The sequence below is a fragment of the Pristiophorus japonicus genome, chromosome 22 (genome assembly GCF_044704955.1).
Source record: "Pristiophorus japonicus isolate sPriJap1 chromosome 22, sPriJap1.hap1, whole genome shotgun sequence".
NCBI lineage: Eukaryota > Metazoa > Chordata > Chondrichthyes > Pristiophoridae > Pristiophorus > Pristiophorus japonicus.
The window spans coordinates 25,943,730-25,958,726 of NC_091998.1; the positions used below are offsets into that span (position 1 = coordinate 25,943,730).

General features: G+C 47.0%; 1 protein-coding gene across 5 annotated transcripts in view; it reads right to left on the minus strand.

Annotated features, from left to right (window-relative positions):
• The window catches only part of pald1a (phosphatase domain containing paladin 1a), a 327,452-nt gene that overhangs the window by 195,620 nt on the left and 116,835 nt on the right, over nt 1–14,997 (minus strand). For all 5 annotated transcript variants that reach the window (XM_070865787.1, XM_070865785.1, XM_070865789.1 and 2 more), the window contains 4 exons: nt 7,265–7,416; nt 6,494–6,590; nt 5,408–5,512; nt 1,906–2,001 (listed from right to left, as the gene is read on the minus strand). In XM_070865787.1, coding sequence (XP_070721888.1) covers nt 1,906–2,001; nt 5,408–5,512; nt 6,494–6,590; nt 7,265–7,416 — 450 coding nt within the window. The remainder of the gene's footprint in view (nt 1–1,905; nt 2,002–5,407; nt 5,513–6,493; nt 6,591–7,264; nt 7,417–14,997) is intronic.

Consider the following 14,997-nt stretch of genomic DNA (forward strand, 5'->3'; position numbering starts at 1 on the left):
GGTGTCCTTGTACCGTTTCCTCTGCCTGCTTTTGGCTCGTTTGCTGTGGACGAGTTCCGAGTAGAGCGCTTGCTTTGGGAGTCTCGTGTCTGGCATGCGAACTATGTGGCCTGCCCAGTGGAGCTGATCAAGTGTGATCAGTGCTTCAGTGCTGGGGATGTTGGCCTGGATGAGGACGCTAATGTTTGTGCGTCTGTCCTCCCAGGGGATTTGCAGGATCTTGCAGAGACATCGCTGGTGGTATTTCTCCAGTGACTTGAGGTGTCTACTGAACATGGTCCACGTCTCTGAGCCATACAGGGGGCGCGGGTATTACTACAGCCCTGTAGACCATGAGCTTGGTGACAGTTTTTAGGGACTGATCTTCAAACACTCTTTTCCTCAGGCGGCCGAAGGCTGCACTGGCGCACCGGAGGCGGTGTTGGATCTCATCATTAAGGCCTGCTCTTGTTGATAGGAGGCTCTCGAGATCAGCCATGATCTTATTGAATGGCAGAGTTGGCTCGTGGGGCCGTATGACCTACTTCTGTTCGTATTTCTTATGTTCTTATCTCCTGGATACCTGCAAGAGCAACCCGGGAGGGTGGGGGGAATCATTAGAGAGACTTGGATTTATATAGCGCCTTTTACGACCACAGGACGTCTCAAAGCGCTTTACAGCCAGTGAAGTACTTTTTGAAGTGTAGTTACTGTTGTAATGTGGGCATTAAAAAGTGTTTTCTTCATTTTCTTTGAACAGCTTTGCTTCTTAGTTCCAAAAATATTGGAGATAAGGATGGGGGATTGGCGGGGGCGTGGGGGGGGGGGCAGAATAGCTGTTTGACTGGGGGTTGTGGTTGGTGGTGAGTGGTCATGTGGTGAAACCTACAGTAATGTGTCCAACCAGAGTTGGCAATACTAGTTGGAGCAGAGGTAGGAAAAAATTGCCCCGCAGGCCTAAGTAACGCCCATTCATCATTAGCACATGGCAGGTGGGAAGAGGGCGAGTGGCCTTGATCCAATCACAAAGGGATGAGTACAAAATGATTGCGGCCATGTCTTGGGGCAGGGATTGGGCAGAGGGCCTCCCGTCCAATGGGCCTCAGTTTTACGCCCTGAATCATCTGAAAAGATGAAGAAGATCTCGAGTAGGAACTTTACCCCCTACATCCGCCCCCCACTCCCCCCCCTCCCCAACTCCCTCCCCAACAGCACTGCATTGTGTGAAAATATTATTCTTCAAACAAATTAATCTTGTTTAGTCAAGAGTGCAATCCTGGATGCCGCCACTGAATCTGGTGATGTTATGTGGCGATTCCGTCTGACGTGGAGCAGAGAGAGGGAAGCTTCAGTCACCATTCACCGGAAGCGGCCAACATGCAAATAGGAAAATGCAGCATGGACAGGTCAATGTTAGTCGGTGGAAGGAATGCTTCATGTTTACTTCTCCGTATCAGGCCATTGACGTCGCATCACCAACTTCAGTAGCAGCATTCAGCAACCTGCTCCTGACATTCAAAACGATTGGTCAGGAATTGGGTGGTGCCCTGGGTTAGACACTCAACTTTAGGCCCAGAGTTTAAATCCAGGCCGGACTGGTGGGATGAACGTTTGCCCTTTCTGCTGCCTGTGTGGGTCATCTGTGAAATGACTTTGGGCAACCTCATACCAATTCCTAACCTACAACAAATCACGAATGCAGGACTAATCAAGGCACAACCACCAATGGTGGACACAGTGACTTCTGCTCCAAACGAGCAAGGCTGTGTGCCCCATTCTTTGACCACACTCATATCTGAACCGGGCCTCAAAATCTGGAGTTACATTTTAACAACAGGATACATTTAGTCCCGAAGCTCGCAATATACTTGTCATTCTATAGTCTGACACACAAGTCACATGTCATTAACTCTCCAATGCACGTACCTGTTCGTGAAGATAGTAGTTAAAAGCGACAAGATAGAAATAGCACTCTGTGGTCTGTAGTACTCTTTGGAGAAAATATTCTTTGGTGCTGTTTCCCTAAACATAGCAAGAAAATAAAATTTACAGAAAAATAAGCCACAAACGTGCACTGTTTTTTGAAATGGAGAGACAGCAGGCCTAGAGTATAGGACGACCAAGATTAAAAAGAGTAGGCGGAAAGACGAGATGAAGCAAGAAATAGCTGTTAGATGAGGCCAAGCCTGGGCTTTAAAAGCTTATAAACAATAGGAGTAATGGAGGCCAATGTTTTTCACAGTACAGGTGCAGCGTAGAGAATCCGGAGTTCCGGAATCCGGAATGTTCTGGACTCTGGACCAATCGGTGGCAAGGTCGTCCAGAATCTGTAAAATGTTCCGGAATCCGGACCTGACGACCCTGCTGACCTCGGGCCTCGCCGCCGCTCGCCTCACCGCTGCTGTCCTTACCTCGGGGCCTCCCCCCACCCCCGGTCTGCCCGCCGACCTCCTCGGCGGGACCCGACGCTAACAGCTCCTCGACGGGGCCCGCCTGACAACATCCTCGGTGAGGGCCCACCTGTCGCCGACCTCCTCGGCAGGGGCAGATGGCCCGAACAGCTCCTCAGCGGGAATTCCCCCCCAACCGCCCCCCCCCCCCCCCCCCCCCCGCCCGACGTTCCGAAATCCCGAAATCCCGAAATCCCGAAATACCCAAAGCTGGGCTCGGGTGTTTCCGGATTAGTGACATAGAAACATAGAAAATAGGTGCAGGAGTAAGCCATTCGGCCCTTCGAGCCTGCACCACCATTCAATAAAATCATGGCTGATCATTCCCTCAGTACCCCTTTCCTGTTTTCTCTCCATACCCCTTGATCCCTTTAGCCGTAAGGGCCATATCTCGTCAGAAAGACATTCCAAAATCCGGAAAAACCCGGAATCCAGAACGGCCTCGGTCCCAAGGGTTCCGGATTTTAGGCGCTGCACCTGTACTGAGCTCTTGGGAAAGAATGACTTAGAGCAGAACACAGCTGTGATGGCCGTGAAGAAGTTACCACAGCAGGCCGCAACTCAAAAGGCTCCCAATCTCCTTTTCAGCCAAAGACAATAGCACAAGGTGGCAGTAGGGTTGGTTATCAGAGGACACAGACTGAAGGTAATTGGCAAAAGAACTAGAGGCAAAATGAGGAGAATTCATGTTACACAGCGAGTGGATATGATCTGCAATGCACTGCCTGAAAGATTCAATAATAACTATCAAAAACAAATTGGATAAATATTTGAAGAGGAAATATTTGCAGGGCTGTGGGGAAAGGGCAGGGGAGTGGGACTAATTGGATCGCTCTTTCAAAGAGCTAGGACACGCAAGATAGGCCAAATGGCCTATTTTTGTACTGTATGATACTATAAAGTTTAAGTGATACATTATCTGGATAGGAACACACACGCATAAGCTTTACTATTTATATAAAAGGACTGCGTCTAGCACACAGCCATCACATACCAGAAGCATCTTGTTTTGTTACAGATGCAAAGTTGGTCACTGAGCATTTTCCAATCTACAAAGTTCACTCACCAAACAACACTTAAACTCTGATTGAGCCGAGGCCTTGTTGACTTAAAAATGTGACGCTGTGGCCTTAAAGGCACGCAGCTCTATGTCACAGGGTATTACACGCTTATCCTGATCTCGCATCATCAGGCATACGGTGGGCAGCGCCACGGGAGATGCACTCGTAACTTCATGAATGCATTCTATTATCAAATCTGAATATTAAAAAGGTCCAATTACAGGAGGCTTTTGCTGCAACCATTAGACCGCAGTACAAAATCCTCATTAAAATTTATAATCATTTTCTCGGCATCGTCAAATGAAACACTTCACTTAGCATGAGCCAGCCACTAAACATATAACACATGACATTTCCATTCCATTAAAACCATTTGCACCAGCCACCAATGTTTCTAATATGCATTCACTGAGGTTGCTCTCTGTGAAGCTGCACCATGCATAATGAGAGATAATGAATTTCTTTGTAATTCATCATCAGAAATGATCCGGTATCGTCCAGTGCTGCAACAGTGAAAGGTAGCACTCCCAGTAAGCTGACCCCCTTGTTGGCTTTTATTAAACACCTGTTTTAGATTTTCTATCATTAAAAACTGATATAAAAACGTAACTGGGGAGATTTTAATAGTGGCGCTCACGCTCCTCCGTAATTAGCTGACAGGCACAGCCAATGGGTGCAAGTCCCCTTCAGTAGCACCCGTTCATAAGGTCGGCCCTGACGAGTGCATTGTCCGTTTTACATCCAACTAGGGGGTACATTTTACCACTTAGTGCTCCTGACATGGATTCGGGGACGATTTTAACCTGACTCGCTCAGCAGAAACCTGGCGGGTGGGCAGTTAAAATCGCCCTGGCTCTTACCGACCCAAAGGCCGCTATGTTTCCCAACATCTGCAATTTTAATGTGCTCTCCCAAGCAGGTGGCAAGTACAGCTGCTCAGAGCCAACAAGGTCCTTCTTTACATATGTATATTTTAACTTGAGCCTGAGCACGAAGTTAAAATCGGAGCCAGGGTCTGCGTGCCCAATTCGCAGCCTGCATGACTTTTCCACGGATGGAAAATTAAATATGCTGACCCCCATGCCCAAATAGCTGCCTTCGCACAAAGCTCTGCACTGGGACACTAAATCACTCTTAGGGTTACCGTTCCAAATAAATCGCCATTACATATGGTACTCGGTCCCAACCAATTTGGATGCATAAACTGGTATTCGACCAGACTCGGCTACTTTTCCATCAACAACTCCATATTCGGTGAGGTTCTGTGCTATTTTACGACTGTGACCAAATATGGAGGCAATTCTTTTCACTTAATTTCCTATTTACGTTTAAAAAAAACTGCAAACCAATCTCAGGACGCAACTGAAATCCAAATAATTTGAATTTCACTTCCCTTTTAATTCACCTCCCCCACGACCCAGGTTTCTCCCCTCTTCTCCAAAAAGCTCTGATCCTTGATGGGTGCAGTTACTCGATTGCAGAATGCCTGCCAGTACTTTGCCTCAAGAGGTGTTTCTCCATATCAATCACAACAGTTACGTCAGCGGACAGTTTTGCCACAGAGCACGTCATAGCCCACCCCAATTCTGTTCTTCTTCAATATCCGCAAACTTCCAGCAGGGGCCATGAGACAGCCATCAGCGGATTTGTTTTATGCTCCTTGGCCCGTGGCGGGGGAAGTCGGGGCCAACTGCGCATTTACTGCTTCACACCCGAGACCAGCTAACCCATCCCAGATCAAATTGTGACCTCCCTGGTCTCCAACGCTTAGGTCAACATTGGGCAGTGCAGTCAGACACCAAGTAGTGTCTTACTGCCATGGCTTGTGGTATCAACTAAACCCCTCAGTTGGATTATTGCCTTGTACCTGGAGATCCTTCCCCCAGAACCCTGCAGTTTCCTCAGCAATGCACTCACCTGAACCTGGCAATTCTCCCCAATGGCCTCCAACTTCTGCTTGTACTCATAAATGGCTTCTTTAATGTCATGCATTTCGGAACAGAGTGTGATGGCTGTGTCCACCTGATTGAAGGGAAATACGACAGTGGTGAGAGATTGCTTTGGTGTTCTTTGTTTCTCCACAGTTTGCTCTCCTGGTCTCCTGTAGGAAACAGCTTTGCAATAACCAAACCCAAGAGGCCATTATGCGTGTGTGAGCCCAGACAGTGAATCTGAGCAGCATGTTTGACCTAGGCTGAGGTCATTTGACATCCATATGCAGGCCGGATAGCAATCAGATGCTTCCTGAAGATAAATTTAATGTCCTCTCTAATGCCTTATAATAAATTAACAACATAGACCAGGGATCGAATCTGGGGACCTCCTGATCTCAATGGCTCAATACCAAGATGGTATGTTAACTACCCCCGGATGGCTCAATAGGTTATGTGCTTTACATCCTCTGCCTGGTGGGTTTCCCAATACTTTATAAAATACAACTACATCATTTATTAAAGGAGATTTACTAGAGTGATGAGGGACTTCAGTTATGTGGAGGAACTTAAGAAGCTGGGATTGTTCTCCTTACAGCAGAGAACGCTATGGGGAGGTTTAATCAAGGCAAAGGTGTGAGGGGTTTTGATGAGTAAATAAGTAGACACTGCGTCCACTGGCAGGAGGGTCGGTAACCAGAGGACACAGATTTAAGGTCATCAGCAAAAGAATCAGAGGCGAGATGAAAATAATTATTTTTACACAGCGAGTTGTTACGATCTGGAATGCACGGTCTGAAAGGGTGGTGGAAGCAGATTCAATAATAACTTTCAAAAGGGAATTGGAAAAATACTTGAAAAGAGAATAAAATGCAGGACTATGGGGAGTGGGACTAATTGGATAAATCTTTCAAAGAGTTTTAAATATGTGCACTCAAAATATAAGCAGCCAATGAAGCCAGTTCTAGTTCTAGAATTAGTTCCCAACAAGGGGACTATATTTTCTAACCATTAACCCTTGAATTGTTGGGAAAGCATGTCTGCATACTCAAATAGTAAAACTAGCACTGACCTCTTCCACAATTTGTTGTCCCTTTGGGATGGCCTTGGCAAAGTTTTGGATAACCTGCAATTGCTCCCTCTTTTTAATGCTGGTGTTCTGGTCAGCTCTGCAAATAGCAAGAAGGATAAGTTAAGACAGAAAAAACTTGCATTTACACAGCTCCTTATCCCATCCTTCCATCACAAAGCAAGTTATAACCAATGGATCACTTTTGAAGTGCAGATACAGTTGTGTAGGCAAACACGCTGTCCAACTTTGTGGACAGCAAGTTCCCACAAACAGAAAATGAGATGAATTACCAGTTTTGGTTGTGGGAGGAACATTTGGCCAGTTCAACAGGAGAATTCCCTACTCCCAGTGGCATGGGATCTATAACATCCACCTAAATAGGTGAATGCAGTCTCATTTTAACATCTTATCTGATATACAGTACCTCTGACAGTTCAGCACTCCCTCCGTATTGCGCTGAAGTGTCAGTCGAGATGATGTACTCGAGGCCTGGAGTGGGGCTTGAACACACAACCTTTAGTCTCGACGGTGATACCAACTAAGTCAAGCTGAAAATAGACAAAGATAGCCAAATGTCGATGGATATTCTAGCATTGCTAGAAACCCATCTCTTTTATCTTCAGGTATCAAGTTATGAGCCCGAAATTAAAACAAACAGTTCTTGGGAAACCTCAAACAGTATGTTGGAACATTATGGCAAGAGAAAGTCTACCCATATTTACATTTTCAGTTAAGTTTGAATTTCTACTCGATGACAAAATGTCTACTCACCCCCTGTTTTCGGGAAATCCTTTCCTGTGATACAGCACAAGAGTTCCCAGAATCATCGCTAAATTTGTCCTGCCAACTCCAACTTGACAGCTGAAGACTAATGCAGGAAGAGGTCTTTTGGAATCCTGAAGAAGCAAGAGATTTGGGGTCCCCTAAAAAACATGATCCACATAAACATGGTTGTTATGAAGGATATATTAAGAACAAATGTTTTCTGCTATCTACGTAAAACAGACATGAATTGAGCCATTTGAGTCATTCACTCCCACTATTTTAAGGCATTAGGACTAGGGGCTTGGGATGTCCTCATGTTGTGAAAGGCGCTATATCAATGTAAGTCTTTCTTTTACTTTATGGGAAATGGATAATCATCATCATAGGCAGACCCTCGGAATCGAGGAAGACTTCCACTCGTGAAGTGAGTCCTTAGGTGGCTGAACAGTCCAATACGAAAGCCATAGACTCTGTCACAAGTGGGACGGATAGTCGTTGAGGGAAGGGGTGGGTGGGACTGGTTTGCTGCACGTTTGACCTCTGCACGCTACAGGCGTTGAGACTCGAAGTGCCCAACGCCCTCCCGGATGCACTTTCTCCACTTAGGGCGGTCTTTGGCCAGGGACTCCCAGGCGTCAGTGGTGATATCGCACTTTATCAGGGAGGCTTTGAGGGTGTCCTTGTAACGTTTCCGCTGATCACCTTTGGCTCATTTGCTGTGAAGGAGCTCCGCATAGAGCACTTTGCTTTCGGAGTCTCATGTCTGGCATGCGAACTATGTGGCCTGTCCAGCGAAGCTGATCGAGTGTGGTCAGTGCTTCAATGCTGGGGACGTTAGCCTGGACAAGGGAGGGGATGTCAGCCAGCTAGGCTCCTAATAGGTCATCGCAGGTGTCCTTGATTAAGTAACACAAGCAATGGCTTATCAAACCCAATATTTCAGCTCAGCGGCAGACCTTCAGGGAGAAGAGACACAGGGCTTGAAATTCAGTTTAAACCGCCACCCGTCACCGCACACAGGAGATGGCTAACGGGTGGCAAAGGCCTACCTTCGACGGCAAGGGGCGTCCACGCCCCGGCTGAAATTCGGTCGACTCTTTGGCAGAGGCGCCAAGAGGCAACGCTGTACCGGCTAATGCCAGCCGCATGGAGCCATCATCCAGGGTACAATGCCTCTATCGCGATATTTGCTTTGTACGGCTGCTATACCGGCAGGCGGCCGTACAGCCTGAAAAAAGTGATGGTTAAGCAGCGGAACACGGGCGGAATCTGCCAGAGAACAAGGTAAGTTTTTTTTCTTTATTTATTTCTTCATTTTCTCACTAGTTTGAACAACGGGGAAGTTTGTGTGTGGGTCGGAAAAGTTTGAGGTTTTTTTTCCTTTTTTTCCCTTTTCTTCCCATTTCCCAGCGAGCATGGCGGCAGCCTCCCGATGGGGAAATTCAGTCGGCCTCCTGAGCTCCCGCCCGAGGAGGAGTGTGCAACACACTTTTTAAGTGCTGCTCTCTCATCTTTGGCCATAAAAACTGAATTTGCCAGTTGGAGCCTGCACCTAATGCCTGGCGGTAAAATCAGCGGTGACACCGCCTCAAAGGGGATCTCATATTCAGCACAGGTTCGATGCAGGAAGAATGTTCCCGATGTTGGGGAAGTCCAGAAACAGGGGTCACAGTCTAAGGATAAGGGGTAAGCCATTTAGGACCGAGATGAAGAGAAACTTCTTCACTCAGAGAATTGTGAACCTGTGGAATTCTCTACCACAGAAAGTTGTTGAGGCCAGTTCGTTAGATATATTCAAAAGGGAGTTAGATGTGGCCCTTACGGCTAAAGGAATCAAGGGGTATGGAGAGAAAGCAGGAATGGGGTACTGAAGTTGCATGATCAGCCATGATCATATTGAATGGTGGTGCAGGCTCGAATGGCCTACTCCTGCACCTATTTTCTATGTTTCTATATTTCTAAAACGGCGGTATCGAATTTTGACCCCACAGGTCTGAGAAAAGTGTATTTTTGTCTGGGAACCCAACAATAAAAATGTGCAGGAGCATGAAATGCCTTTAGTTGACTAGGTTGAATTGATGCTGAGAATAAAACGGAGTGATACAAGTACTGGTCGTCCTGGCGAAGGGACACTTGATCACAATATTTCACTACATTAGTGGCTTGTGGCACTTTCTCAGGATGGGCATAAATTCTGGCCTTGCCAATGATGCTCACATCCTGAGAATGAATAAGACTTCCCATCTCTCTGGCTTGGATTCACTGCAGATAGCGATTTAATGTGCACCTTGACAGGATATACTAAAGTAATTTATGACTTTCAACACATGTATGACAAATTATTGGAACAGCTTTTAGAAATATATACCCATTAATTATATCAATCACCACCTCAGGACTGTTTAAACTGTGCACAGCAACAGATTCTCTTTTTATTAAACAGCATACAATTTATTCTTCAGAATACTATCTGTTAGATTCCATTACTATAATGTTTAATTTATGAATGTTGCACACATAAACACAGTAAATTCAGCTGCACACTTGTCGGAAAGACTCATGAGGCAAACTGCAGAATGTAGCCTCAAACACACAAACTTGCAAGGGCCCCAGCCCTTTGTATTAAAATGGTCAGCCTGCCCAATACAGAGTGATCAGCCTGCACTGCATTATCTGCCCAAAAATGGGAAAGCGAGAACATTGTACAGAGGAGAGGACAGAAGACAAACTGTTTTGAGAAGGGTGAAGAAAAGCAGAACAGCTTGAAACACCGCAGAGTGAAACCCATTGTTTAACTTAATGCTTTCAACTGTTGTGTGACTGATTTGTGCAAACAATAATCTGTAATTTATTTTTACAAAACCTGATGAGATATAAAGAGAGAAATGTAGGAAACTTTGGATAGCCCTGGTTTTAATCTAACCTGCCTGGGTTCAAGTTGGATGTCTTATATACATCCCCCCCTCACCCCACTGATTCTCCTCCCCATTGTAGTCAATCAGGCGAGGTGGAAAGCCTGCGCTTAACCCAAACCCGTCTGTTCTCGTTGAGTGGGTTTAGTTAAAAATCGGAGTTTCCATCTGAATATACACCACAGTAGTATTATTAGTAGTGGATATCAGTCCTATCGTGTATGACCCGTTTCCACACCAAAAAGGGATGAGTTCACAGGTGTTTCAATGAGAGACCTGACATTCTAGATCCCAAACTGCATATTGAAGGGTGGAAGATGCCTGTGCGTGAATTTTTTTAACGTGTGGTGGCCGTTGCACACCAGCCTTCACATGGGCTTGACAGAGCTAGGTCTTGGTCCAGTGGCAAGGGTTAACCAAAGACGACTGAAGACCAAGCTCTGCTGCATGGACCTAGTGCGCACACATGCTCCTACTCTCCATAGATCGCAGTGTGGGCTGGTCCGTGGTGACCACAAGATGTCTGATAATTACAGGCGTCATCCTCCGTGTACACCACAGCGAGGTAGAATGCACCCCAAACGTGTGGGCATAGTGCCTGCCATTTCTTGCGATGTACTAGCGCCCAACATGCTTCCTCACTGCCAACAACCAAAGTTCCCCAGTTGTCAATAGCAATATGTAATGAGCCACATTGATTAGAGGGACCCAACAATCCCTGGTGTTGGGTGAACAAAATAATCCCAGTCTGGGGCAGTAAGAGCGCTAAAGGTTGCCTCAATGCCCGCTGGCACTACGATGGAGGAGTGAAGAACTTGCATTTCTATAGCGCCTTCCACGTCCTCTGGACGCCCCAAAGTTCTTTACAGCCAATGAAGTACTTTTGAAGAGTAGTCACTGTTGTGAAGTAGGAAACGTGGCAGCCAATTTGTGCACAGCAAGCTCCCACAAACAGCAATGACATAATGACCAGATAATCTGTTTGAGTGATATGGGTTGAGGGTTAACTATTGGCCAGACACCAGGGAGAACTCCCCTGCTCTTCTTTGAAATAGTGCCAAGGGATCTTTTACGCTCACCCAAGAGGGCAGACAGGGCCTCAGTTTAACACCTCATCTGAAAGGCACCTCTGACAGTGCAGCACTCTCTCAGGACTGCACTGGAGTGTCAGCCTAGATTTTGTGCTCAACTTTCTAGAGTGGGACTTGAACCCACAACCTTCAGACTCAGAAGTGAGAGTGTTACCACTGAGCCACAGCTGACACATGAAGACATTGGCCTGTCAGCATTTCTGGCCATTGCTCTCTTTATTTTGAGTTCCTCGCAATTCCAGTTCTCTTTATGCCATTAACCCTAGTAGCCTCGGTCATAATCATTGCAAGAATCCTCCTCAATCGTCTTCTCCCCGTCGCTGAAGAGCTCCTCCCAGAGTCGCAATGCGATTCCATCCACTAAGGGGTACAATGGACAGGATATTCACCGCACGTCAACTACAAGAGAAATGCAGGGAACAGTATCAACCCTTGTACATGGCCTTCTTTAACCTCACAAAAGCCTTTGACACTGTCAACCATGAAGGATTATGGAGTGTCCTTCTCCATTTCGGCTGCCGCCAAAAGTTTGTCACCATCCTCCGCCTGCTCTGCGATGACATGCAAACCATAATCCTGACCAAAGGATCCACCACAGACCCAATCCACATCCGGACCGGGGTCAAGCAGGCCTACGTCATCGCACCAACGCTTTTCTCGATCTTCCTTGCTGCAATGCTCCATCTCACTCTCAACAAGCTCCCCACTGGAGTGGAACTAAACTATAGAACCAATGAGAACCTGTTCAATCTTTGTCGCCTCCAGGCCAGATCCAACGTCGTCCCATCCTCTGACATCGAACTACAGTATGCGGACGACGCTTGCGTCTGCGCACACTCAGAAGCCGATTTTCATGCCTCGGGAGCCTACTATCAACAAGGGCAGACATCGATGATGAGGTCCAACATCTCCTCCAGTGTGCCAGTGCAGCCTTCGGTCGCCTGAGGAAGAGAGTGTTTGAAGACCAGGACCTCAAATCCGCTACCAAGCTTATAGTCTACAGGATAGTAGTGATAACCGCCCTCCTATATGGCTCAGTGATGTGGAGCATATACAGCAGACACCTCAAAGTACCATCAACGCTGCCTGTGCAAGATCCTGCAAATCCTGAGAGGATAGACACACCACGTCAGAGTTCACGCTCAGGCCAACATCCCCAACATCGAAACACTGACCACACGCGACCAGCTCCGTTGGGCAGGCCACATTGTCTGCATGCACGACATGAGACTCCCGAAGCAAGCACTCTACTTAGAACTCCTACATGGCAAGCGAGCCCCAGGTTGGCAGAGGAAACGTTTCAAGGACACCCTCAAAGCCTCCTTGATAAAGTGCAACATCCCCACCGGCACCTGGGAGTCCCTGGCCAAAGACCGCCCAAAATGGAGGAAGAGCATCCAGGAGAGCGCTGAGCACCTCGAGTCTCATCGCCGAGAGCATGTAGAAACCAAGTGCAGACAGCGGAAGGAGCGTGCGGCAAACCAGTCCCACCCACCCTTTCCTTCAACCACTGTCTGCCCCTCCTGTGACAGAGACTGTAATTCCCGTATTGAACTGTTCAGTCGCCTGAGACCTCACTTTTAGAGTGCAAGCAAATCTTCCTCGATTCCGAGGGACTGCCTATGATGATGATGAACCCCAGTAGAGGGTTGCTGAGTGAAAAAGAAGAACAGTAACGTCTCAAATTTGGTCGCTGCACCGTGCTGGGTCACCCGATCTCCTGCTAGGATGACATTCTGAGCACTACAGTTGACTTCTACCCCTGGGTGGGGGAGGAAACATTCCAGCCAGGGTTCCCATTCCTGATCGCTGCCAAGTAGCCTCTGCTGGAAGTCCTGTGCGTGTGGACACTGGGTGAGGGCAGGATTCAGCTTAACTGTGTAGAGACAGAAGCGAAGAGGGCGACTGGTCACCAAGGTCCAGGTTGCTGATTGGAGCGTGTGCAGCTACAGCAGGAGCGGTGAGGTCGGGGCGAAGGAGCGGCAAGAGATTGCAGAAGGATGTGATCGGGGCCCAGCAGAGGCGTGAGTTCAGGGCCCAGAAGAGCCAAGGGCTCAGGGGCAGCATGGGCCAGCCCACACTGCGATATGTGTACGCACTAGGTCCGTGCAGCAGAGCTGGTCTCCAGTCATCTGGTTAATCCATGCCACTGGACCAAGACCTAGCTCTGTCAAGCCCGTGCGGTGGCTGGTGTGCAATGGCCACCACACATTAAAAAAATCCACGCACAGGCATCTTCCACCTTCAGGATGTAGTTCGGGACCTGGAATATTAGGTTCTTCATTGAAACACCTGTGACCTTTTTGGCGTGGAAGCAATTCATCCTCGATTCGAGGGACTGCCAATGATGATGATGATGGATGATGATGTAGAGATTTACTGAATAAAATGACTGGAAGGAAATGTTGAATGACAGTGTGCTGGTGCATCACAGCATATTTGACCATGTTCTCAACCACGTCAAGCAAGAGACATTTTTTGTAAATTCCTTGTCTTCATGCGAGACCGACAAGCAAAGGATCAAAGGATGCAATGTGTAAAGGACAATAAATGTGAAGGTGCGAGACCAGAACACAAAGTGTGATGGACCTGCAGATCATCAAAGAGGAAAGACTGATTGAAACCACCCCAACACAGAATATGCTGCTTTGTTCTGTAAATAAGGGCTGAACCAACAGGTTAGACTGATTGAGGAAAAATGTATTGAACCAAGGAATGGACTTAAACGACGTTAAGTGTAGAAACAAAAGATTGAGATCATCAGAGCCCTGAAGCACCACTGGCGGAGGCTGTGTCTTCAATGACAACAGAACACAAAGACTTGAATTTATATAGCGCCGTTCACAACCACCAGACGTCTCAAAGTGCTTTCCAGCCAATAAGTACTTTTGGAGTGTAGTCACTGTTGTAATGTAACATACCCGGGGACAGGATGGGATTGGCAGGTTCAAACAACAGTGCAGGGAAACTAAGAAACTAAGTGATGTTAATATAAGGAGACCCTTGGGCCTACCAAGGTTGCTAGCCAAGAGTGGGTTGAAGAAGCAGTGTCCGAGGAAGAGGCCATTCCTGCGTGGGAGAATCTCCAGAGATCAAAGGAGTTGATTGATCACTTCTTGTCACCGGGTGCAATACAGTCCAAACAAAGGTTGTATGTATTTGGTGCTGAATTTTATGGTAAATTGAGTTACTAAGTTTTCTTATACAAGTTGTGATAGAGTAGTGATTTTGTTTTAATAAAGTGAATAAAAAGGGAATTACTTTGTGTGTCGCTGTCTACGTTCATCACTTCACTCAGTAGCTTGTTTAAGCCGAGCCTCACCGTGTTAACAAGAAAATCCTGGAACTATGATGCACCCCTCTGCCCGCCCCCCCGCCCTCATGATCATAAAGCCTGCCGACACTCACTGTGAAGACTCGCACACAAAGGCCACTCGGGTGAGGTGCTGGTTAAGTTCCTGAATAAGAGTCGAGGCTTCCAGCAAATGAGGAGAGGGAAGAAAATTAGTACGGAAGAAAGGGAACACACACATTTTTATAACACTCCAATGCCAAAGGACGCGTGCTTTACTAAGCAGTGAAAACATCCAGATGCAAAGGTGTGACCGATAAAGCACAGTTCATTTCGTTTTGCTATTTGTCCTGGGACCAATATTTATCCTTCAATCACCATCACTAAAGCAGATGATCTGGTCATTATCACATTGCTGTTTGTGGGAGCTTGCTGTGCACAAAT